The following is a 26,534-nucleotide window of genomic DNA, read 5'->3' on the forward strand; positions in this document are numbered from 1 at the left end:
TGACGGGCGCCAATGAGATGGTGGCGCCACTGGGCAAAGGAGTCTTGGATGGCCAGAAGTTCCTTGTCGTAGATCTCGTAGTTGATCTCTTCGGCCGTGAATTTGCGAGAGTGGAAGGCCACGGGGTGGAGCTGATTGTCCTGGTCAGGTTGGAGGAGAACTGCGCCAAGAGCGAAGTCGGAGGCGTCAGTTTCGACGACGAAGGGCTTCTCTGGGTGATCTTCGGGGTTCTTGGAGAATATCAGGATATCGTCGAGGTAGACGACAACAAACACATCGAGAATGTCGCGGAAGATGTCGTTCATCAGGTACTGGGAGACGCCAGGAGCATTGCTGAGTCCAAAGGGCATGACATTGTATTCGAATAGGCCGTAGCGGCAGCGGAAGGCGGTCTTCCATTCATCGCCCGGGCGCATGCGTAAGAGGTTATAAGCGCCGCGGAGGTCGATCTTGGTGAGACGGCGGGCGCCGCGCAAACAATCCATGATACCGTTGATCAGGGGCAGGGGGTAGTGATTCTTTACCGTGATGCTGTTCAGGCCTCGATAATCGACGCAGAGGCGGAGAGAACCGTCCTTTTTCTTCACGAATGAGACTGGCGCACCGGCAGGGGACTTTGAGGGTTTGATGAATCCTTTGGCGAGGTTTTCTTCGAGGTATTTGCAGAGTGCCTTCGTTTCTGGTTCGCTGAGGCTGTAGAGCGGGCCGAAAGGTGGCTGCTTGCCTTCTTCCAGATCGATTGGACAGTCGTAGGGCCGGTGCTTGGGGAGAGTGTCAGCATTTCTCTTTTCGAAAACGTCGGCGAAGTCTCGATACTCGGGGGGCAGGAAGTCTTTGACGTCTTTCTCGGGTGTCGGGGGTTTACTGGGGCTAGGCGAGGCCGGGAGATCGGGTTTCGCAGGGTTGGCGTAGGCAACAAAGACCTGGTCATGCCTTGCTGCGACCCGGAAGGCTGGGGCGGAGATGAACGAGACTCGGAGCGGCGTGGGAGCCGGTTCTGGGGTGCTGGAGCGAGATACCTTGGGTACTGGAATCGACTATGTTTCGTCGACGGGGACTTCATCCTGGGGGATGCGGATCAAGGGCTCGGGGGTTCTGGCGGGTGCTGGGCTCGGGGGTGCTGGAGAGTTGTCCCAATTCGCGAATTCATGGTACAGACAGTCGCAACGGAAACCGACCAAAAGGTTCTTGAAGTCAAGGTTAATGTCGTGGAGGCGGAGCCAGGGGAGACCAAGGAGGACTGGAGCATGGGGTGATTTGGTGACATGGAAGACGAGTTCTTCGAAGTGGTCGTCGACCCACATGCCTACTGGTTGGGTGTGATGGGGGATTGGCCCAGCAGAGCTGGGTTGACCGTCAACAAGTTCGATCATCAGTAGACGCTGATGCGGGACTAGGGCAATGCGGTGTTTGCGGGCAAAGTCTCTGTCGATGAAGCAAGACAGGGCACCGTTGTCGATCATGGCTGAGGTAGGTATCGGGGCGCGGCTGGATAAAACTATCGAAGTCCTGAAGGCTGTGATCTTGGCGTTCGACTAGGGGCGCCATCCAGGCTTGCGCAGTGCCGGTGAGGTAGGTGCCAATAGTTTGGATCTTGATGATGTCGCTGGGGTAGCGGTCGGGCTGGAGAGCAAACATCAACCGGATGTTGTTCAACCACCCACGGAATTTGCTGCGGGTACCATCAAACTTCTCGGGCGAGCTGATTCTTGGCTCCAGAGCAGGGTTGGTGACTTGGGGACGGGTGTACGTATCGGCTTGAACCTGGGCGGCGATGCTCTGGGCAGCTTGTGCGTCGGCTTGGGCTTGCGCTAGGTTGGTTTGCAAGTTGGCGTTTTGGCTTTGCAAGGCGGCGATGGCTTGGCACATATCGTTCCATTGCTTGGCGGTGAAAGGTACGGATTCGGGTTGGGACATGGCGAAAAAGGTTTGTCGGATGCAGGGCTGGACGGGTTCTGAACTTCGCAGTGTTGGAGCAGATCAAACTGTTATGATCTCGACGACGGAGGCGGAAGCGAAGGAGAGAAGACAGGGCGAGAGTGATAGGCGACAAGAGATTGTATTAGCGAAACAAGAAACAAGGACTAGAACAGGAGATGAGAAGAACTGGTGTTGATCTGCTGGGGAGGAAGGGAATGGACGAAGAGAGGCCGGCTATTTATAGATAGGCAACCCAGCAGATCAGAGAACAACAACAACAAGAGGGGACTGGGGGGGCGCCAGCTATGCTCCTGGAGCGTGCGTGGCGAGCGTAGAGAGCATTGGTACAGCTGCTGGCTATGGGGAAGTAGTGGGGGGTGTGGAGAAGCCGGGGGGATTGGCAAAATGAGAGGAGAGAGGAGGAGTGGCAATATTGCGGGAGGATTGGCGAAATAAGAGGAGAGAGGGGGAGTGGCATTGACATTGACATTGACACTGACATTGACACTGACATTGACATTGACATTGGCGTTTGACATTTGGCGGTTGACATTGGCGGCTGTCAGTAGGTAAGCTTATGGTATGGGCGTGTCGTCCATAACACGACCGAAGAGCAAATGATTACACCCATGAAGATAACGCTAGAAGACCATCCCCTTCACACCCACCTCCCAATGATCGCTCCGCTAGGGCTATCACGCTACAACGTAGTTATCAAGCAAGACCGAGTGGTGTTGAAGCCAATGGCGGTGACGCACGTACGGGTCGGCGGAACAAGGCAAGGAAGAATCATGTCGTCGGAACGGCCACCGCCAGCTACCACGACCTACGGGTAGAACCAGTCCCTGAAGTGTATCTGATGGAGGAGAAGCTGAGCGGATGGTGGACCAAAAACCTGAAGAATGACCTACCGCCACCGCCGCCCGCATGGCCAAACGGCCAAAAGGCCGCGGGCCAACGTCATTGGATGATGCCTGGATTGAGAAGCACCACCGGCTCAGCATTCTACACACTTCAGAGCCAAGAAGAAGTGAAGGCCCACGGAACGGACGAGCCGGAAGAGAGACCAGTGGAGGTGAAAGGGTTGGGGCAGGAGGAGAATGGCGAACTGGCGAAGACATCAGCCATTCACAGGATGAAGGATTTGGACGCGGTCACCACCCCTCTGGAGGACGAGCAATCCTACACGTCACCAGCCGCCCGCCAAGGACGAGACCAAATAGAAGCAATGGCGCCTCGGGCTCACCTGACACCGGAAGAAGACAAAGCATTACGGGACGTGCTCCTAGCGAATGCGGAAGCCTTCGACCCCCAAATTCCGGACAAGCCAAACATCCCGTACAAACACCACATGGAGATAATGCCGGGGACTCTTCCAATCGCCCACCCCCCACGCCAACAGGGCCAGGAAAAGGAGAAGGTTCTACGCGAGCACACCGACACGATGCTGAAGGACAACATCATCCGAGCCAGTAGATCACCATGGGCCGCTCTGGTGTCGCTCGTTAAAAAGCCGGGGGGTGGACTATGGTTTGTCACTGACTACCGCAAACTCAACGCAAAGACGATACCCGACTCCTATCCGCTGCCTCGAATCGACTCGACCATTGAATTCCTTGCCAGCAAAAAGTGGTTTACAACTATGGACCTACGCTGGGGATCCTGGCAGATACCGATCAAGGAAGAACACAAGCACCTCACAGCCTTCTGTACACCCCATGGGCTGTTTGAGTACAACAAACTCCCGTTCGGACTCAAGAATTCTCCTCCCACCTTCCAACGCGTGATGGACGCGGTCCTAGCAGGACTGAAGTACGGCTTCTGCCTGGTCTGCGTGAACGACATCATTGTGTTCTCTGACACATTCAAGGAGCACATGATCCATGTCTCTCAAGTCCTCACCCGTATTCGTGAATCTGGACTAGGAGTGAAGCTGGAGAAGTGCCATCTTGCGGTACACGCAATTCACTTCCTTGGCAAGAAGGTGGACGGCCAAGGGATATCAGTAGACGAAGCCAAAGTGACCAAGATCCTCGACGTCAAACCCCCGAAAGAGAAGCATCTGTTGCAACGCCTCCTCGGAATGTGTGTCTACCACCATCAGCACATTAAGAGGTACGGCCAAATTGCTCGACCATTATACAACTTGCTCAAGAACGACGCAGTGTGGAAATGGGGACCAGAAGAGCAAAAGGCATTCGAGGAATTGCGACAGGGAATGGCGGACGCGGCAATCCTGGAATTTCCGGGAGAAGGATGCCCGCTGGTACTCAAGTGCGACGCGAGCAAACTCAGACTAGGAGCCGCGCTCTACAAGGTCAAGGACGGAAAGGAGATCCCTCTAGTCTTCATCTGCAAGTCGCTTACGGACGCAGAGAAGCAGTACTCGAACACGGAGAGAGAGGGATTGGCAATTCACTGGGCCGTGACAAAGCGGGAGTACTACCTCTGGGGAAAACCATTCACGGTGGAAACGGATCACTCTGCGCTGTTGGCACTGGCCAAGCATGGAGACCTGGCAGGAAAGTGGGTGCGATGGAGATACGCGCTCCAAGACTACCAAATGGAGATTCGGTACAAAGCCGGCAGCTCATGGTCCCATGCAGTACTGGACTTCCCATCGAGAGCCTTGTTGGAAGAGAAAAGGTCGATAGGAACCCAGACTGAGGCAATTGAAGAAGCGTCTGGAGAGAGGAAAGACGAGGTGTTCATGATGGAGGGTGAAGTGGCCGCTGCGGAGAAGACTTCTGCAACACCAGGTGTCATTACCCTGGAAGGAGCGTTCGCCGAGGAGATTGAACGCGAGCAGAAGGAGGACAAATTCATCGCGTGGTACCTCGCATTCTTCGAAACGGGAGAACTACCGAACAACGTCCTGACAAAGCAACTCATGCTACGGACGATCTCCGACCTACGCGTCCAGGACGGCATACTCTATCGAATTCAAGAGTTTCGCCGACCCGGGTACTGACGCCGGATGTTCAAACAGATTGTCGTACCGGCCAAATTGCAAAGACGATGCCTGGAGCTCTGCCACGACGACCTGTTGGCAGGACACCTGGGCAGAGACAAAACCTTCAGCAGACTTCAACAGTCCTTCTGGTGGCCGGGATGCGTGGCGGACATGATCAATCACCTTGCCAGTTGCGTCAAATGCAATCAGCACAAGCCGGAAATGCCAAAGTCTGCGAGAGGAGGAGAAATGGACCCAATTGTTGTCGGAGACCTGTGGTGGCGGGTTGGAATGGACCTGCTCGGACCTTTGCCGGCTACAAGGAATACGAAGTTCAAATACATACTCGTTGTCATCGACTATGCCAGCAAATTCAGCTTCGCAATTCCATTGAAAGACGCAAAGGAGTACACGGTTGCCCAGGCTCTTATGGAGCACGTATTCACCATCTTCGGGGTCCCCGGAGTGATAACGTTGGACCGTGGACAGCCCTTCACGAGCGAGGTTCAGAAGGCGCTCCTGAAGCTACTGGGGGCCGCCCCAGCATTAGCGTCGCCCTACCACCCACCATCCAATGGGCTTGCGGAGAACACGATCAAGACGCTCTCAAAGATGATCCAGACCTACGTGAACGAGTACACCCACGACGACTGGGACCGACAACTTCCGTACATCTTGTCCGCTCATCGGACCATGATGCCATCATCGACATTGGAGCTGCCATTCTACCTGATGTTCGGACGCGACCCCCAGATGCCGGATTCTTGTGGGAGAAATCCCACACGCCAACGGAGTCATGGGAGCCGATTGGGAAAGGAGAAATGCCGGTCGGGGACTTACGAGCGAAGATTGTCAGGCGCCTGCAGATTGCATGGGATTTGGCCAAGGAGAACGTCGCCAAAGCCCAAGCACGACAAAACGCGTGGTACGACAAGAACTCCGAGAAGACAAGCTACCAGCTAGGAGAACGAGTCTGGCTGGCAATTCCTCAGTTTCGCAAGTCGACCAACGTAGAAAATGCGACGGCCATCAAGAAGTTCGCTGCCAAATGAAGTGGACCACACCGGGTAGTAGGTGTCGGCGACATCGGCCTCACCTACAAGCTTATGGAACTCCTCTCGCCTGTGGAAGTCATCTACCGAACAGCCCATATCCGGCGCGTGCGACCATTCACAGCCAGACGACCGCTGGATGCGACGGAGCTAATTGAGATGGACGAAGAAGAAATTTCGACAGCTCAATTGGCACAGGCAGCGACAGCTCGAGTCTTGAAGAAGACACCATTCAGGCCTAGGGCGTACAGGACGTCCCACGAACTGAAGAAGCGAGGGCTTGACCTGAACACGGACTCGGAAGACTCTGATGGCAATGTCAGGGATGAATGGGAGGTCGAGAAGATCATCGACCACCGTCAGGACGACGACGGGAAGTGGGAAATCAAAGTCCACTGGAAAAACTGGAACACTGGGCACGACAGCTGGGTGGTACTCTCGGACTTCCGAGGGCAGGAGCTACTGGATACGTACTGTCGCGCAAAGGGCATCACCGTTGGGGACGAATCATCTACGGCGGACGCCCAGACCGACAATGACAGCACGCAATTACGCCGCTCCACGAGACAATCCACGCAGAAGTCTCAAAAAAGGGGAGGAGATAAGAGCGGGGATACCACAGAGGCGGCAGGGCGGAGGCAAAACAAAGGAGGGAACAAAGGGTCAGCTAGTCGGCACAGGAGCAGGGAGTGAGCAAAAAAGGGAAAAAGAAAAGCACGCAACCGCGGACCAACCGGCATCTTCCACGTCAGTGGAGTACCCAGCGGCCCAGCGGGAGCAAGACGTGCAGCAAGAGAATGCTCAGCAGGACAGAAGGGAGAGAACGCCCAGAACCCAAGGGAATTCCCCTGCTTCGAGAATGCATAAATAGCGAGCATCAGAAGCCGCTCCCCTCGACCCTCACCAACCCCCAACCAACCACCGCTCCCCAGCACGCTCCTAAGCTACCCCTTCCACCCCTACCGACCCCGAACCGGTACTCCCAGAACTCAGACCATCATGTCCCAAAGATCCTCCACCACCTCCTCAAGAAGATCCAGCGTCGCAGACCTGTCCAATGCGGTCTCGAAGCCGCCTATCCTGCGACCAACGACCAGGACCAAGAATCAGCGCACGGACTCGCCGGTTCCCGGTACCCCCGTCCGCTCTGTGTACCCCAACAAACCAATCGAGGTTGACTCTGCCCCTCAGATTGACAGAGGGTTCAGAGAGGCCACCGGCTCCCGTACTCCCGCCCCAGTGAAGGCAACGGGGAACAAACGTCCGCCAATCCGCTCGCCCAGAATTACCGTGCAAAATGCCGGCGACACCCCTGCCGACACCCGCAAGAAAAGGAAGGTCCTGGATACGCCTGAAGAGCGACGGAGAGGCGAAGCAATCATTGGCTCCGCCACTCTCAGTGTCTCCGGCCTGGACCCGGAAGAGGACGAGTTCACGAGCGAGACCCTGACGAGAGATGTGGAATACCTGTCCGGAGACGAAGAGGAGTACTACGGAGCAGAGAAGAACGGAGCCGTCTGCATGTGCGAAAACCCGGACGATAGCGCTTCCATTTATGGTCGCGTTCTCCAATGCAAACGCGGAGACCTCTGCTGTGGAAGCCAATTCTACCACCCAGAATGCCTCAACAACAAGAGACTGCCCCACCCTCAGGAAGAGGAGGAAGTTCTGCAGGACTACTTCGCCCAGTACAACTTTGTTTGCCCGCCTTGCCTAGAAGACCTCCCAGAGAATGCGGAGACCGACGGCAAGATCACGGCGACCAAGCACCCGAACGTTGGCAAGAAGAGAGGACTGCGTCTGGTGCCCTACGACCATGAGAACCGCAAGTGGAAGACCGACTTCACGATGAAGACCGGGGAGGGGGATATGGAGGAAGGCCGACCGTACCGAGTCTCAGGGAGGGACATCGAAACCGTCATGCTCCCGAGCCAATACAACGAGTATACGGACGTTCCATCCACCATGTACACTCGTGTGCACGGCCTCTTCCCCCACCCAGTGCTGACCTCGCGCTCGAGAGCCCACAACTAAATGCAAGACTGGGAAAAGGAATTGATCTTGAAGCAAGCCGTCTTCGTCGTCATTACCAACCTGGAGCCGCACTACACGCTATGTGCCAAGGCCCTCCGCAAAGAGCACGGCATCCACGAGACTCGGGACGACCTAGAGGACCCAAAAGCACTGCTCCGCCAAGCCGCCTTCCCCCGCATTGACCAACCCAACTACCTTATCTACGCAGGCCCCAACCTTTGGGAACTCGAGATCATCGTAGCAAGCTTTGGCCCCAAACCCAAGGACAAGCCAGAGGACCAGGAGCTGACATTCGGCGTGCCAAGAGTAGAGTCTGAATTGTGGTCAAGCCTGGCGTTGAAATGGCTTGCCACCGGCGACCTTGGTTCGCTCAAGCCAAAGGGATGGAGGACACCGGCGGGCGAAGCAAAACACAGAGGATCACCGAGGTTCAGGACTCAAAGGGGGCACCCAGCAGTGGACGCACAGGCGGTCATCCACGGAGGGGTATGGACAACGACAACCTCCGGGGGAGAGACAAACAAGGACAAATTACCTTGCCCCACAGCAGAAAGTCGACACATCAGATACAGCCTCAGGTGGGTGGAGTACCTCGACTTCGCGGAGAATGCCACGGCACACAAGCGCATGGCCATTTGCCACAAATGGATTGACCCCGCTAGCCATGCTCGACGGAGGAGTGTTATCGACAACCTCCCTGCCCAATGTCAACGCAACATCCCTGCGGGCTCCCCAGGCACTATGTGTGTCATCAACTTCAACGTGACCGTCCACTGCCACGTGAACCCCAACGACCATGGGTTCACCGTCCAATACGTCCACGGAAGCTTCTCTGCTGGAGACCTCGCCTTCCGCAATTTGCATCTCTGCGCCGACACAACCTCGGGCACGATCACTTTGGTCCACGCCCAGGTAGAAGAACACACAGTGCTGGATTGGGGACCACTGCCCGGACGGAGCTGGACCAACACCTGGCGTTTCAGTCAGCCCACCACGACACCACGGGATGTCCTGCATGCCCATAGCCGGAAGGAACTTCAGGAATCCTGGGCGAAGTACCGGGGCAGCTCATGGCCTACCCAGGGGCTCAACATTGCCCAGCGTCCCAAGACCGACGTAAACTTCAACCCTCAATATCAGCTCGAGACCCTCAAGACGAGCCTGCAGGAGTCGCCAGACGTCTACATCGGCCACGCTTCCATCGCCAGCGGCGACGAAATCGGCAACCCAGACCAATTTAACGTGGATAGACGAAACATGCTATCCCGTTACACCGAGGGCGTCGGTGACTTCGCCCCGATCGCCCGCCTCAAGCAGCAAGAGGCTGCCCGCAGAGCCCACGCCAGCCTCGCCGCCAGCGAGCACACCACCCTCGACGACATCTTTGACGCAATTGTCGCTCGGTACCCCACCACCCCTCCGACCTCACCCCCGCAACCACCTCGTCCTGCGCTCCGAGCTAACATCACGCCCGGAACGAGACTGCTCCTCAAGTACCAACACGTCGTCCCTCTCCCCGAGTCCGACGCCAACGAAATACTCCGCAGATGGTGGCTTGAAGTACGCACCCTCAGCGCAGAAGCGCGTCTAGAGCCGACCCAGACCACGACTCAGCGGACGACAAGACCATCTGGTGCCGGACCATCCCGCGCTGGTCCATCCAGCGCGCGCTGATTGATCAAACCTACGACACCCCACGACTTCAAACAACAAACACCACTTCACCAACACATCCGCCCAAGTAGCGGAGGTTCCCGGAGGCTAGCCCACCATGGCAACATGGTGCAACAGGCTAGTTTCTGCAAAATACAGGGAGTACCACGGCGGAACCCTTCTGAGCACCCCTCGTAGAGGAAAGCTCCAAAAAGGGGAGGATGTGAAAGTGATCAGGTTAACGGCATACGAGGAGATGGGGAGATTCAAGGGAAGATTAGTATTTGTGCGCGCGTGACCAGGCGTGATCAGTAGTAGGATAGAGACACACCCCCTTCCCCCCCCCACTATAAAAAGGACGACACTGGCGTAGATTGCCCCGGGAGCATCTTACCGGCTATAGACTAGACCATAAGTTTGTACCATAGGAGCTCAATTGACCCAACTGACTAGCGTACCTACGCCTAGCAGTCTGGGGTTGCCAATATACGGAGTACGCCCAAGCGTGTCTACTTGTGTGGTGAGAATAGGGATTTACTTAGCCTCTACCTTTTACCTTGCACTCTCCACAAGTAGATTACCTCCACCCGCGAACGACCCGATTTAGGACCTATCTCAGGGAATAATCGACCACTTTTACATTTCTAATTCGGTGTCGTTTCTCCCAATACTTCTTGTTTGCCCTTCGGCTTGCGATTAGTCGCTCTGTCGCTAGCTTCAGGTCTTTGTCTCTGTATCGGAATTGTTCGATGCGGTGTTGTAAGAGTGTCTCGGTTGTCATGGGTTGTTGAAGATTCGGTACTGTCATCCATGTTTCGTACGTGAGTTCGATAGGTAGTACTGCTTCTCTTCCATAAATCAGGTAGAAGGGTGTAAACTGTGTTGTTCTTTTCGCGGCAACTCGATCTGCCCATAATGCAGCAGGGAATACGGTTGGCCATTCTCTCGGAGTCGGTGCGGTTCGAATAAGACTTTCGATAATCGGGGCGTGTCCTTTCTCTACTAATCCATTCGCTTGCGGGTGTTATGCAGTAGTGATTCGGTGTTTGACACCGTATCGCTCGGTAAGATGTCGTATGATTTCGTTGACGTTTTCCGGTCCACCATCGGATACTAGGTTTCGATCGGTCCGTGTCGGCAGAATACTTCTTCATATAAGAATGCAGCAATCTTATGTGCAGTCGGCTTGCCTCTGATCATTCATCCTTCAGGGTAACCGGTTGCGTCGTCTCGTAAAATCATACCTCCTTCATTTGCGTTTGTTCCTTTTGTGATAAATACGAAGTCTAGTCCACATTTCTGAAAGGGTCGTGTCGTTTGGATTTCGATGTAAAGCGGTTCAAATTCACGTTGCGGGTCTCTGAATAGGCAGTTGTGACAGGATTGAACGTAGGCCTTCACTTCTTTGTACAGTCTTGGCCAGTAGTAGCGTTGTCGTATCTTCCGGAATGTCGCAGGGTGGCTGCTTGCCTTCTTCCAGGTCGATAGGACAGTCGTAGGGTCGGTGCTTGGGGAGAGTGTCAGCATTTCTCTTTTCGAAAACGTCGGCGAAGTCTCGATACTTGGGGGGCAGGAAGTCTTTGATGTCTTTCTCGGGTGTCGGGGGGTCACTGGGGCTAGGCGAGGCCGGGAGATCGGGTTTCACAGGGTTGGCGTAGGCAACAAAGACCTGGTCATGCCTTGCTGCGACCCGGAAGGCTGGGGCGGAGATGAACGAGACTCGGAGCGGCGTGGGAGCCGGTTCTGGGGTGCTGCAGCGAGATACCTTGGGTACTGGAATCGACCATGTTTCGTTGACGGGGACTTCATCCTGGGGGATGCGGATCAAGGGCTCGGGGGTTCTGGCGGGTGCTGGGCTCGGGGGTGCTGGAGAGTTGTCCCAATTCGCGAATTCATGGTACAGACAGTCGCAACGGAAACCGACCGAAAGGTTCTTGAAGTCAAGGTTAATGTCGTGGAGGCGGAGCCAGGGGAGACCAAGGAGGATTGGAGCATGGGGTGATTTGGTGACATGGAAGGCGAGTTCTTCGAAGTGGTCGTCGACCCACATGCCTGCTGGTTGGGTGTGATGGGTGATTGGCCCAGCAGAGCTGGGTTGACCGTCAACAAGTTCGATCGTCAGGGGACGCTGATGCTGGACTAGGGGGATGCGGTGCTTGCGGGCAAAGTCCTCGTCGATGAAGCAGGACAGGGCCCTGTTGTCGATCATGGCTGAGGTAGGTATCGGGGCACCGCTGGATGATACCATGATGGTAACGGGGTAGTTGAAGGGTTCGGCAGGACCCAGCGCAAGCATGGCGCGGGGGTTAATTTCGGAGTTTTCGACATGGGCGGCGGCTAGGAGGGTTGTGTTGGCTATAACGGAGTCGGGAACCAGGGGGGTGGCCTCTTCCGTTGCAGGAGCTGCGAGGTTAGGAGGCCCGGAGGAGTGTGTGTTGTCCAGTCGCTGGGGCTTTACTGCGGCTGGACGTTGGGAAAACCCTGTCCGGTGGAGGTTTCTTTGATGTCGATGGTGGCGGCACGGGTGGTGGCCTTGTTCTTGGCGGGGCAGGCCCTTGCAATGTGCCCCCCGCTGGTTCAGTGCACAGCCATTACCTTAGTCTTTACCGCAGTAAAGGCAAAGATTGTTGGAAATGCGGCGTCGGCGTTCCTGAGGGCTCAGAGGGCCGCGGGGACGAGCGGCGTCAATCTGCATAGGCTCGCTGTGGTCGACAGTGGTGGTAGTAGTAAACGAGGTGTGGGGAACCGGGAAGGTCTGGCGGCTTCTGTTTCGCTCCAGGCGGCGCTCAAACAGCCGGTTATCGCCCTGGATAGCCTGCTCCATCACCATATCAATGGTGACAGCAGGGGGCATTGTGAGCATCAGGTCCTTGACGTCCTCTTTGAGGCCACGGCGGAAGGTAGCAATCAGGGCCTGGTCGTTCCAGGAGACATCGCATTGTAGCTGGCGGAACTCAGCAACGTACTCGGTGGCTGCACGGGTTTGGCGAAGGTTCTGGAGCTTGTTTTCGGAGATGCGGACCATGTCACTGTCTCCGAAGACAGATTGCATCTGACCGATAAAACTATTGAAGTTCTGAAGGCTGTGGTCTTGGCGTTCGACTAGGGGCGCCATCCAGGCTTGCGCAGTGCCGGTGAGGTAGGTGCCAATCGTTTGGATCTTGATGATGTCGCTGGGGTAGCGGTCGGGTCGGAGAGCGAACCTCAACCGGATGTTGTTCAACCACCCACGGAATTTGCTGCGGGTACCATCAAACTCTTCGGGCGAGCTGATTCTTGGCTCCAGAGCTGCAGGAGCCGGGTTGGTGACTTGAGGACGGGCGTACGCATCGGCTTGAACCTGGGTGGCAATGTTCTGGGCAGCTTGTGCGTCGGCTTGCGCTTGCGCTAGGTTGGCCTTCAAGTTGGCGTTTTGGCTTTGCAAGGCAGCGATGGCATGGCACATCTCATTCCATTGTTTGGCGGTGAAAGGTACGGATTCGGATTGGGACATGGTGAAAAGGTTTGGCAGATGCAGGGCTTGGCGGGTTCTGAACTTCGCAGTGTTGGAGCAGATCAAACTGTTATGATCTCGACGACTGAGGCGGAAGCGAAGTAGAGAAGACAGAGCGAGAGTGATAGGCGACAAGAGATTGTATTGGCGAAACAAGAAACAAGGACTAGAACGGGAGATGAGAAGGGCTGGTGTTGATCTGCTGGGGAGGAAGGGAATGGACGAAGAGAGGCCGGCTATTTATAGATAGGCAACCCAGCAGATCAGAGAACATCAACAACAAGAGGGGACTGGGGGGGCGCCAGCTATGCTCCTAGAGCGTGCGTGGCGAGCGTAGAGAGCATTGCTACCGCCGCTGGCTATGGAGAAGTAGTGGGGGGTGTGGAGAAGCCGAGGGGGGATTGGCAAAATGAGAGGAGAGAGGAGGAGTGGCGAGATTGCGGGGGGATTGGCGAAATGAGAGGAGAGAGGAGGAGTGGCATTGACATTGACATTGACACTGACATTGACACTGACATTGACATTGACATTGGCGTTTGACATTGGCGGTTGACATTGGCGGCTGTCAGTAGGTAAGCTTATGGTATGGGCGCGTCGCCCATAACAATATCTCTTTACTTCTACTTGATCCGAGATCCGGACTGGCCACCCGAGCTCTCGGTGATACATTATATAAGGCGCCAAGCCTCACTGAAGCCACGCAAGCCCCACTGGCAGCGAATATATAAAGCTGTCAGTCGAGCGGCCGCTGCAAAGAGCTTCTTACTTTTTCTTTCACTACAATATACTGCTCTCGGCCCTCTCAGAAGGGCCCAATATGGTCTACAATTCCTCTGACGTTACAGTACCCCAGCCCGACAAGAGAACGGACAGGCAGCAATCCTCCAAATCCTAGCCCAGCTGGCCAACACCAACGCCCAACTCCAGCAGCGATTTGAGCGCCTGGAGAGGGACTGCCCAGATGACAGCCCCTTCGCTGGAGTACGGGTTAGCCGCAAGGACCATTTGGCGGCTAGCAAAGAGCGTAAGCGCAACGCGGCCGCCGAGAAGGAGTTCCGAACCACCTTGGCTAAGAACCACCTTGACCAAGTTCGACGGTAAGGCTAACGGTAAAGACATGGTTGCCAAACTGGACAAGTTCGTCGACGCCCACCTACGCTATCTGGAAGTTACCGAATTCAGAACGGAGGACGGGGACGTGAGACACTTCGTAGCTCACTTGTCGGGAGACGCCGCTGAGTGGTGGAAGCACGAGGCTCGCTCCAGAGAGCCTCCTGCCACCCGGGAACGGTTCCTGAAGGCACTCAGGCGCAGGTTCTACCCCGACAACCTCCGTAATTCGGTCGAGGCGAAACTGGCCGCCCTGAGGTTCAAAGACAGCATGTCCGACTACGTTTCGGCCTTCAACGCACTGACCACACAGATCGCTATCCGCCCTGAAAAGGAACATCTCACTCCGCGACAGGAACGTGAGTACTTCCTGAACGGGCTGACCTTCCACCAGGTCGGACGTCGCATCCGTGAGCAGTGTTACCAGTTCATCCTACAACAGGGCAATGAGGACGAGAACATCCCCATCAAGACCCTTCAGGAAGCCGCCCAGAGGGCTTTCCGCATGAGGGGTTATGCCGACGGGATTGCCCGCATTTCGGAAGACGGCAAACGGGTCCAACCCGCTAGGGCCACTCCGGCCCAGGCTCGCGACAAGCGCGATACACCTCGCACCTTCAACTCCGACCAAGTACCCTTGGGAAGGAGAGGAAAACTCAGCAAGGCGAATGTCACACTTGCGGCAGCAAGGACCACTACGCCCGAGCGTGCCCTAAGTACCCGGACCGACTCAAGATCTTGGCGGCGCCCGCCGAGGCCTTTGATGATGACAACGACGAGTTCCATTCGGCTGCGGAGGAGTCCTCAAGCCCCACATACTCCGTCAACAGTCAGGATTTTCTCCCCAGGGCCTGCCCGCCTGCAGCGCCTCAGCGTCCAGACAACCCAAGGGACCTACCAGACCCCAACTGCAGGACACCATTCCGGAATACCGCCCCGGGCCCGTCATCGACAAGCACACGTTCATGGTCCATGGTCGTGTCGGCGGCATCTTCTGCTGCATCCACATAGACACTGGTTGCAATACCATGCTCATCAGCGACTCATTTGCCCAACGCCATGATCTTAACACGTGCGACTGTCCCACGCCCCTCGAGGTGCGCTGGGGTGACAAAGCTGGATCATACGGCACCACGCGGATGATTTGTGCCGACCTCTCCGTCTTCATGGAAGAATGAATACCTCATAAGACCCCTCCGGTCCTGTTTGTCGTGGCCCCGATCCGCGCGGATGTTATCCTAGGGCTACCCTACATCCTGGACCTTGACCTCCTACGCTTATGGCGCAACAATGGGTTCCCAGTGCTTCAATTTGAGGCTAACGCAACCGTACTAACTTCCCAAGCTAAACCTACCACCCGCCGATGGCAACAACCCAGCGCTTGCGCGGCCCGGTTACTCGAACCTCATACGGGCCCTCGCCCCCGCCGTTTCTACCCAAAGCGCGCGGCCTTGAATGAGGAGGGCTTCCTCACGGCCAAACAATTCAAGCGAGCGATCAAGAGGGATAAGACCACCGAGGTCTATACCGCATGGGTCTCACGCACATACATGGAGGTAGACCTGGCCACAGAGGACGCCCTCGCGGACGTCGCCAAAGCCAATGCTAACTTCGTTTGCACGGTCGAGGCGAAGAAACGTGCAATCCTTGCGGACCGAAAGGCAATGGCCACTCTGGATACCACCCCGGAGGATCCACTCGCGTCGGTCGCCGCCGACCACCCTCTTCGCCCCACGTTGGAACAGTTTACAGATACCCTCTTCACCGAACAGACCGGCCTCCCGCCGGACCGCGGCGACGACAACTTCAGCATCAATCGGAAGCCCGGCTCCAAGCCTGTCATGCTACCACTCCGCCACTTGGCCCTTGAAGAACTCGACAAGCTACGGCAGCAACTCGAGCGCTTATCATCCCGCGGGTGGATCTCCCACTCTAAGAGCCCCTGGGGGTTACCCGTCCTGTTTGCCCCGAAGAGGGACGGTGGCCTCCGCTGCTGCATCGACTACTGGGCCCTCAACAAGATGACCCATAAGGACGCCATGCCCCTCCCGAACCTCAACAAGCTTCGGGACCGCCTCGTCGGCATGAAGGTCCTCACCGCTATCGACATCCGCGATGCCTACCACTGCATCCTCATTCGGGAGGAAGACCGTGAGAAGACTGCCTTCCGGACGTGCTTCGGCCACTTCCAGTACAATGTATTGCCCTTCGGGCTGACGAACGCCCCCGCGACGTTTCAACGCCTCACAAACAAACTCCTGGGTGACAAGTACGATTCATCCCTCATCTCTTACCTCGATGACATCCTTATTTTCAGCCCCGACATGGAGTCACACATCGGGCCTGTCACCGAAGTGCTCAAGACCCTCTCGGCTCACCGCCTTCACGTGAAACCGTCCAAATGTCAGTGGGCAGTGGACCAGGTCCAGTTCTGCGGGCACATGGTCAGTAAGGACGGCCTTTCCATCGCCCCGTCCAAGGTTGAGGCTGTCCGCGCTTGACCCGAACCCACCAGCGCCCTCGAGCTCCTCTCCTTCATGGGGCTAGTCAACTATGTCAAGGAAGACATTCCGCATCATACTGACACAGCCCTCCCACTGACCAACCTTCAATCCGGCACCCGCCTGTGGCAGTGGGACGCCAAGGAACAAGCAGCCTTCGACACCATCAAGGTGCTCGTCGCGGATGCCCCTTGCCGGGCGTTCTTCGACCCCGATAAGTTCCCCTACGTCTTCTCATGGCTGGATCGTCAGGGCACGGACGGCGACTTTCCCATGCTGAACCCACTGCCCACCATGAAAAAGGGCCCCAATAACCTTCCGCGCCTCCGCGTCATCTCATATTACTCACGCAAAATGGCTCCGGCCGACACCCGATACCCGGTGCACTAACAGGAGCTCCTCGCGTTGAACAAAGTGATCCGCGCTAACCGCCATCACCTCATCGGTCGCCAATTCCGTGCATTCGTCGACCATGAATCCCTCATATACCTCCAGAATCGGCCTCATCTCTCCCGGCGCCAGGCCGGATGGGTGGAGTTCCTTCAGGACTACGACTTCACTATCGAATACCTCCCGGGCAAGTTCAATCACATCGCCGACATACTCAGCCGCACACCACGGTACGCCCCGAAGTGCGCCAGCTGTCAGATGAACGTCGAAGTGTTCTCCATTGTCACCGGGACACCTCTACCGGACATCACCGGCCGCCTCCCTACCGACGCCAAGTGGCTCACTGCACTTGGCGATGACATGTTCTGCAAGGACACCCTCGCCCACCTGCAGACCACCATGACAAACCCTGATGACCCCTCTACCCTCTCGGGTTTTGCGCGCCGCCTCACGCGTGACGACCGCGGCTTTGTTTTGTAGCATGGCCGCTGCTCCGTCCCCGAGGGCCTTCGGGGCCCCCTCCTCAGGTTCTATCATGACTCCCTGGCCAACGGCGGCCACTCGGGTGTCCAGCGCACCGGCGCCAAACTCCTCGCGCTCTACTACTGGCCCCTCCTCAAGCGCGAGGTCCACCAGTACGTCCGGACTTGTCCCGACTGCCAACGCAACAAGCAGGCTTCCAACTTCGGGCTCCTACGCAGCATTCCGGTCCCCGACGAGCGCTGGCGTTGCGTCGGCTTGGACATCTACTTCCCCATGACAAACTCTAAGGGGGGCGAAGCGGGAGACGAGTCCGTCATGGACAAGGGAGCCGTCCTCATCCTGGTGGACTACTTATCCAGCCGCGTAATCCTCCTCGAGACCCATGCCAAGGCAACGGCAAAGGAACTCGCCCAGCTGTTCTTTGACCAGGCCTTCCGCATCACGGGCATGCCCCACACGATCATCAGCGATTGGGACACCAAATGGACCGGCGCCTTTTGGAAGAACCTCCTGAAGTGCGCCGGCGTAGAGCAGGAACTCTCGTCGGAACGACACCAACAGACCGACGGCAAGACGGAGAATGTCATCAAGACAATCAAGAAGATGATGGTCCCCTACCTGAACTACACCGGCTCGAACTGGCGCGAGATGCTTCCCCTCCTTGAGTACACCTACAACAGGACGTCCCAGACCTCCACGGGCATGTCACCGTACGAGATCGACATCGGGTACATCCCGAAGGTACCAGACCAATGGGGTACCAGCGACCCAACAGAGCAACTGAAACAGGCCCATCGAAAGTGCATTGAGGAGCGCATGCAGCAACTGACCGAGGTGAGCCGCATCGTTCAGCACAGACTCCGAGAGGCCCAGGACAGGCAGGCAAGATACTACCACAGGAACAAGAATACGGATGCGTTCGTAGTAGGCAACCAGGTCCTGCTGAACCGCGAAGGCATCCAGATCAAGGGGATCTCGGCCCGAAACAAGAAGCTGTCCGCGCTGTGGATCGGGCCCTTCACCGTCAGCGGAAAAGGGCTCCACCCGGATACCTACAAGCTGGAGCTCTCCCACGAGTTCAGTGGACTACACCCGGTGTTCCATGTCAACATCCTACGCGGGTACAACCCTCCGGAGAACGGCCCATACCAAAAAGTGGACGCGCCACCCCCCCCGGAGGAAGTCAACGGCAAACTCGAACACCGAGTTGAAGACATCCTCGATTCCAAGTGGGTACGCAACACCGAGATGTTCCTGGTCAGATGGGCCGGCTTCGACGTGTCCCAGAACACCTGGGAGCCACTCCGACACGTCTGTAACACCTCGGCCCACAAGCGATATGTCCGAAAGCAAGCCGTCAAACGCCAGGAGACTTGGGAGACCAAGGCGAAGGAGAGAGCGGCAGTCTCTCGTCGCCGTAAACGTATCTGAACCTTGTACATACATCAAAACAGAGTTTCTACTGTCCGAAATGATCATTACCATTACGGACTCATGCGGGCGGGCACTAGTACCAAGGCCGATGATGCGGGCGGGTACATTGTACCAGGGCCTATGATGCGGGCGGGTACGTAGTACCAGGACCTATGATGCGGGCGGGTACGAGGTACCAGGGCCTATGCGAGCGGGCAAGCGAGGTGTCAGGGCTCATGCGGGCGGGTATGCAATACCAAGGCCTAAGATGCGGAATCCTTTTTTCGCGGTTGGTAGATCCCCATGCTTTTTCCACGATCTGTACCCGCACGCCAGCCAACACCGATCATGGTACCAGACGTCTGTGCACCGTTTATCGTCACGGGGTAAGCTAACTGACGCTGGTGGTCCAGGTGGAGCGCAGTCTCCTCAAAACGCGTCCTGTCATCCGCTGACATATCCGCAAACGGATGAAGCCTTGCCACAAAGACTACCTCATCCGTTTCCCGGTCGGCAACAACAACGGTGTTCTCGTACAGACGGGTGTACCGGTTCTCAACTTCCCCAGTATATTGCTCAAGGAAGTCTTTGTGGGTAAGGTGCTTTCCAAACGGATGCTGTTATGGACGACGCGCCCATACCATAAGCTTACCTACTGACAGCCGCCAATGTCAACCGCCAAATGTCAAACGCCAATGTCAGAGTCAATGTCAGTGTCAATGTCAGTGTCAATGTCAATGTCGATGCCACTCCCCCTCTCTCCTCTTATTTTGCCAATCCTCCCGCAATATCGCCACTCCTCCTCTCTCCTCTCATTTTGCCAATCCCCCCAGCTTCTCCACACCCCCCACTACTTCCCCATAGCCAGCAGCTGTAGCAATGCTCTCTACGCTCGCCACGCACGCTCTAGGAGCATAGCTGGCGCCCTCCCAGTCCCCTCTTGTTGTTGTTGTTCTCTGATCTGCTGGGTTGCCTATCTATAAATAGCCGGCCTCTCTTCGTCCATTCCCTTCCTCCCCAGCAGATGAACACCAGTTCTTCTCATCTCCTTTTCTAGTCCTTGTTTCTTTTTTCGCCAATACAATCTCTTGTCGCCTATCACTCTCGCCCTGTCTTCTCTACTTCGCTTCCGCCTCCGTCGTCGAGATTATAACAGATGCGGCCTGGTTTGCTGCTCGGTCTTTCTTGTTGCCCGCATTAAGTACGCATGGTCATCGTCAGAACCTGTAGCACAAGGCCATACAACAGTTGGTCAATCGAGTTGGTTGAGACGGGTCTGACAGCATACGTAATGAAACGAACCCTGGTCAACAGTTCTATGCTCGGCTCCAGCTTCAGGATCATCGCCCGTCGTCTTCAGTAGCTTCCGCATGTTTTCATTCCGCCTGAGTCTGTTTGCTGCCTTTCGGGCAGTCTCGGAGGGTTTGGAACGTCGCCGCGGCTTTGACACTCTCATGGTGATTTGTCAGGGGAGGGAAGTACGTGAGTTAGTTGGGGTGAAGTAGATAGGCAGGTAGCGTGGGCATGGGAGTGGGAGTGGGTTTGGTAGAATGGTGGCAACGCGAGTGCCCAAATCCAGGCTGCACCTCAAGCGGTTCCCAAAAAGCAACGAGAGCGTACCGCGAGTGCCCAAATCCAGGTTACACCTCAAGCGATTGCGGAAGTCAAGAGAGCGTACTGCGAGTGCCCAAATCCAGGCTACACCTCAAGGGATCGGTTTTGGTAATGTGTGCGGCTTCTAATTCTCACCTATAGTGTTACCGTCTGTTCCTTCCTTCCAGGTGTGGATGCACGGCGTGGAGGTATGCCCGAGGTTATTGAGCGCAAGAGAGAGGGAGAGAGAGCGTGTGAGTGAGCGGGCATGGCATGGATCGGGTAGGGATTGGGAGTGAGAATGTGGATCCTGTTACCTTGAAGTTGAGGCGGTCGGTAGTACTGTAGGTAATGCCTGCGAGGGGAAAGTCGGCACTGGCTTGCTTTTGTAACCGTTCGAAAGGACCCTGAAGAAAAAGTCCGGTTCACGCCTCCAGTGCAAAGTGTATCCTTGTGAACGGTTAGAAAACACTGTTAGGAGATGTGTTAGGGCCTTGCGGTCGGGCTGCCTTCACGCTCGGCCTTACGCCCACGCTCGGCCTTACAGCCTTCACGCTTGGCCTGACGCCCACGCTCGGCCTTACAGCCTTCACGCTCGGCCTTACCCACGCTCGGCCTTACAGCCTTCACGCTCGGCCTTACCCACGCTCGTCCTTACAGCCTTCACGCTCTCAGTGCCGTGGTTTGCCATTTGGTACGGCTGGTACGTAGGGGGTAGGCACTACTACCCCAGAATTCATTTCTCACAAATACTCATCATCCAAAAAACGAATCATGGCTCGAGTCCTGCAACGTAGGGCACTCAACTCCCCTCTTCCGCTTATGCAGATACCGATAGACGTACATGTGCAGTATTTGTGTTCGAGCTGGAGATGAGATATGGTGGGTGATCACTGAGGAGGAGGCTTTGTGACAAAGCGACAAACCGGAGATGGAACGGAAACAGGATGGTTGGACGGAAAGGGGAGGAGAGGAGTGATGGTGGAGGAGAGGAGAGGTAGCTGGCAGGTCGTGCCGGGACTCCAGGACCCCTGCACTTGCAGAACATTCCCACTTGCGCATCCTCACGCACATCCTCACGCTGGTCTCTTGTTTTACAGACTAAGCGACGAAACGATCATGAAGGGGAGGGGAAACGGACAAAGCGGGCGACAACGGTACACGGATTCAGTCGTTTTAATACACTTCTGAAGCAAGATGCAGTCGGAATCATCTCACGCTTCAATCTCAACGTCGAATCCGCGGAGGAATATGCCACAACAATTGCGCACCCCAACACAAGCCGTATCCGGTGGGTAAACACCCGAAAAAACATCTATATGAACAGCTCGGAGCGGGAGAGAAGGAGGCGATCGAAGGGATTCCATTGTCCCCAACTCCAACTCCAACACCAGCCCATGCCCTCAACACATTACTGAGCGCCGCGAAACATCTCCTCACTTACGCCGATTCCAGTATTGAATTCGGATTGTTTACCTTTGATCACCCTACGGAGTGTGCCACAGCAACAAGGACATCTCCGACGCTGTGTGCGATGCTTGGTGACGGGTCGGCTAAAGCTGATAATGTTTGTCAGCGAATCGAGACCCATTTTCGCACACTTGCACGTAAGTTACATGCCATTGTCCTCATGCTCCGTGTGTCTGTCCTCGGCCACTAATCAGGGATACTATAGAAACCGCTTCATGCCCCCCCAAACGCCCAGACGACTTGACAGCTCAGCTCTCTTTGGCAGCTCAGCTCTCTTTGGCAGAGCCCAACATCGAACCAGTCGAACCCGTCGCAGCCGCCACTACTGAATCTCCTATGCACGCGCGCGTCAACAATGAAGAGCTAAACCCCGACCCCTCCACAATGAATATAGACGTTGACCGTTGGTGGAACCGGCCGCCGGCAATGTGGAAAGGCGAGCCGTGGCCAAAGGTGGATGAAAAGCACCTCACCTTCCTTCAACGTGTAATCAGGAGCAAAAATATGCCGGTGGGCCAGTGGGCTCTCGGTTGGGGCAGAAAGGAAGGAGAAGGAGACCTGAGGATACCGGCAGGGTCGTCGATCATCGAACCCGCTACCATTTGGCGGATTGTCAAAACCCATAGGTAGCTGAACAATTAAGCTGTCAACAGGTCCGTTCTCGCTTTCCCGTGCGAGTGTGTGTCAGTGTGTCATTGTTGTCACTCACTGATGCTCGTCTCTGGATAAATAGGTGGTGCGCGTTGTTACAAGCAAGGTCATCACGGCACCCAACCATTTATCCGCCACTGCTAGCCGTTGGATCCACTTGGCTCCAAAGCGTCAAAATGGCACGGAGATCCAATTTCCCTATTCGGCTTGTTCCGGTAAGAAAAGTTACTTAACCGTACCGTACTTAACTAAACTAACTTTCCTTTTTTGTTTGATGTTAAGCGGTCGATCAACGTTGCAGAGTACAACATACTGCTATTCCCAACAAACCCAGATAATCTGCACTGGGTCCTGTTTGCAATACTCGTTGCGGTGCCGGCGCCCAAGTCCGCAAAACCCCCGGGCCCCCCTGGTTTGCCATTAACCAGACACGAAAACGTATCCCTTGTTCTATTTGACTCAAAGCCTCGCCCGAATGACGACGACTACGTTGATAAGATGGCCAATATGGGCCCCCTCTTGTGGGATTGGTACATTACGCCCACTGAAGCCCCGCTCAATCACACACCGACACCAACGGTTGACACCCTCTTCACGCCTCGACAGACCGATGACCAGAACTGCGGTACATTTGTGTGCATGATGGCTGATTCCATTGCCCGTGGTGCCGTGGGTAAGGTTACCGAATCATGGGTCAATCCGCAGACCGCCCTCAATGCCCACCATAACATTGCACTGAGCATCGTGTTGGCCATGTTTCTTCACGATGGTGATGCTCATCAGTATATGGATGTGACGAAGTGCTAGAGATGGAAGATGCAGATGCCGGGATGGAAGGTGCAGAGATGTCGGCGTAGGAGGAGGTGCAGAAGGGGGTGCAGAAGGGTGTTGTGCCGAAAGATGCGAGCTCCTAGTTGTGATAGGGGTAGAGTATAGTATATTATACGTACAGGACGCGCCTTCAGCCGAGTCGTGCTTCAAGTGGTGCCTCTGTGATGGCTTATTTTACGGCCACTTCGCCTTACTTCACATCTACTTCATATCTACCCGATTTTCACTTCCCAGTTTGACGTGCGGGGGACAAATTTCTCCCCAAAATCCATGGAGGGCTGACTAGTACAGCATGGGGCGAAAATTGTTCCCCCGACGGCGTCGCGGCAATGAGATCTCATTTTCGCTCTACTTCACATCTGCGTATTCGGCAACTTGCCCTGGCATCTCACCTCTCATATCGCCGCCATCTTTGGGTCGGACCGCGCACGGGGCTCATTTCTCGAACGCATATCATCTCACATATCGTCATATGCATCTCACTTACCATATCGCCGAAGTCGGGTCTCGCCGTGCGCGATCCGGCGTCGTTGGGTCCAAAGATGTGCTGGATCATATGTATTTATTATCGTTGTTAATATACGTATACGCGGTTTCGCCCGCGAAGGTCGCTCGCTGGCTCTTCCCAAAGGGGGGAGCCCAGTGGAGCGATCAAATGGAACAGTATGGCATGGCAGCCAAAACTTACTAGGTTCAGAAGCGACCAGAGGAAGAGACGTTTAATAGTGGCTTTACTATTTACAATCGATGAGCGATGGACTGACAGCGCCCCTGACATCAGCCTACACGGTGGCTAGGACTATCAGGCGTTTTCTAACAGATCCAGCTGCTCGTCCTTGAAAACCTCATCGCCGGCTTCTTCCACCGTTTCATCTCGTTTGCTCCGCTTACTCTCTGGTTCTTCATCCTTCGCCTTCATATCCTCTTCGGGTTGTATTTCCCTTGGGTGGTCATCATCCCGCTTTCGCTTCGTTGGCGAACCATCCTCCTTCTTCAACCAATTCTGCAGACTCGCTTTGGGAGCAGGTGACGAACTCTTTCCGCTCCTCTCGCTCGTTTTCTCGGTAGATTTTGGGGCAGCCTTCTTGAAGAAGTTCATAATGTTCCCGTTCGGCTTCGTCGGAGGTTCCGGTTTGAGTTCGATTGGCGTCACGCATTCAACGGAGTCATTGCCTGTTTTGCTCACAAACTTTGACACGGGATACCTGGAGGTGACATTCAGTGTCCATGAGCAATGCGTAGGTACACATTTCGTCGGGGACGCGCCGGCCATCCCCGAATCGTTAAGGAACGGTGTCCCATATGACTCCTCTCATCCTGACGTACCAGGAAAGCCCTTCCTCTGTCGGCCGAATGAGACGAGCAATGTCGTCCGTAAACTTCGTGTTCGGATCAAGCCATTTATCGACCTCCTCCTCGGACCGCAGAATCGCGGGCATCCTGTCATGCAACCACGATAGCGCGTTACTGGAGGAAGTCGTGATGATTGTGTAACTCTCAATGTGTTGCCCTGTGGGTATTCCATTACAACACCATTTCGAAGCAGACCGGGAGAGTTCGCAGCTCACCGTCAATGGTCGCCCGATCCCATAGTCCCGCGAAATACATCAGCCGCTTATCTTCCCATTGCACGTAATACGGCTGCCTCTCTTTGCCCTTCTTCACCCATTCAAAAAATCCTTCTGCAATTACGACGCATCGTTTACTGTGCTTCATCCCTGACCACATAGATTTTCCTTCTTTGAGGCGGTCGTCCCGCGCATTGATCGTTTGCAAGGCGTTGGCGTACGTCGGGAGTTGTTTCGTCCACGAGGGGATTAGGCCCCACTTCATGCACTGCAGGTACCTCTGGCCCCCATTCTCTGTATCTTTTCGTAAAACGGGTTGATAACGGGTAGGCGCGACGTTGCGAGAAGACCGATAGGAGTCGGGGTTGGACCAACGCACGGCCCCTGTGCGGCTTTGTATATCAGTTGGATCCTAAGTAATAGTTGAGCTCAAAAGTCTTGCAATTAGGCTATCAGATGTGTTTACCAGCGCCAAGGCGGTGCGTCCGCACATTGTCCGAGGCTGCACTGTATATTGTATGTACGTTGAGCGGGTATGACGATGAGGACTACAGAAATTGGCAACTTCAAAGTGAGTGAGGAGAGTGACAAGTGGAAGGACCTGAGTAGTAGTATATTGGCCACCAGATAACCACACTTTTGAGAAACAGTCATTTACCCTCGAAACAGACCCAAAGTCGCTTCAAACTGTACCGACCCAAGACTTCCGGAATCGCTCCAATAAGCAGGATAAAGCCCCCAGAAACGCAACAAAGCCGTTCCAGATCCGAAGCCACAGGCTCGGTCCAATAAGCAGGATATGGTCCCAGAAACGCGCCAAAGTCGTCTCAGTGGGTGGACGTCTGAATAGGGTTCAAAGAGGGGCGAAACAGTGGCAAAGATTGCGAACTGAAGAACCCCAATCTCTCACTACTCTCCTTGCGCCCAATCCGACTGAGTGAGTCACCAAGGGGCTTGATTGAGGGGAAGACAACGTCTCCGCATCAGGAAGTGTCAAAAAGTGTCAAAACATATGAATCCTGACTCTGTGCCGCACCGAGACCGACTCTGTGTCGCACTGAAATTATCAAAATACAAGCGGAGTATATAAGCAGGGTCTGAAGAGGCCCTTGGGGGCATGCCAGGAACTCTGTGTCTCAACCTCATACGCAGAGTCGCGGTCCACACCAAAACCATTCACTCTGTGTCTCAACCTCATACGCAGAGTTTCTAACCGCGCCAAATCAACCACCATGACCAAGTCGCAGTCGATCGACTTCAAGGAACTAGCCGAGCAGGTTGCGACGGACATGAATATAGAGCTCATCGACACTACGGATGCACCACCTTTTTTCGAGCACCATGGCCCCCCGGACAACATCATTTTTGTCGAACGTGTGAACGACTCGGTTGTGTTCACCACAGCTTGGCACACTCCAA

At 55.4% G+C, this 26,534-nt stretch overlaps 2 protein-coding genes across 2 annotated transcripts; one reads left to right on the plus strand and one right to left on the minus strand.

The window, feature by feature from the left end:
* Positions 1–6,924: 6,924 nt before the first annotated feature.
* EV422DRAFT_571922 (uncharacterized protein) lies at positions 6,925–9,633 on the plus strand (the record flags this gene model as incomplete). Its single annotated transcript, XM_053073048.1, has 2 exons — positions 6,925–7,900; positions 7,967–9,633. The coding sequence occupies 2 exons, from the start codon at positions 6,925–6,927 to the stop codon at positions 9,631–9,633; spliced, it is 2,643 nt and encodes an 880-aa protein (XP_052921324.1).
* Positions 9,634–24,056: 14,423 nt separating this feature from the next.
* EV422DRAFT_546407 (uncharacterized protein) lies at positions 24,057–25,981 on the minus strand. The gene is made up of 4 exons (XM_053071540.1): positions 25,582–25,981; positions 25,116–25,527; positions 24,874–25,057; positions 24,057–24,752 (listed from the first exon to the last, which is right to left on the minus strand). The coding sequence occupies exons 1-4, from the start codon at positions 25,606–25,608 to the stop codon at positions 24,350–24,352; spliced, it is 1,026 nt and encodes a 341-aa protein (XP_052921325.1). The 5' UTR covers positions 25,609–25,981; the 3' UTR covers positions 24,057–24,349.
* Between the last annotated feature and the right edge of the window lie 553 nt (positions 25,982–26,534).

Source organism: Fimicolochytrium jonesii, assembly GCF_025526975.1.
Source record: "Fimicolochytrium jonesii strain JEL569 chromosome Unknown EV422scaffold_38, whole genome shotgun sequence".
Taxonomy (NCBI): Eukaryota; Fungi; Chytridiomycota; class Chytridiomycetes; order Spizellomycetales; family Powellomycetaceae; genus Fimicolochytrium; species Fimicolochytrium jonesii.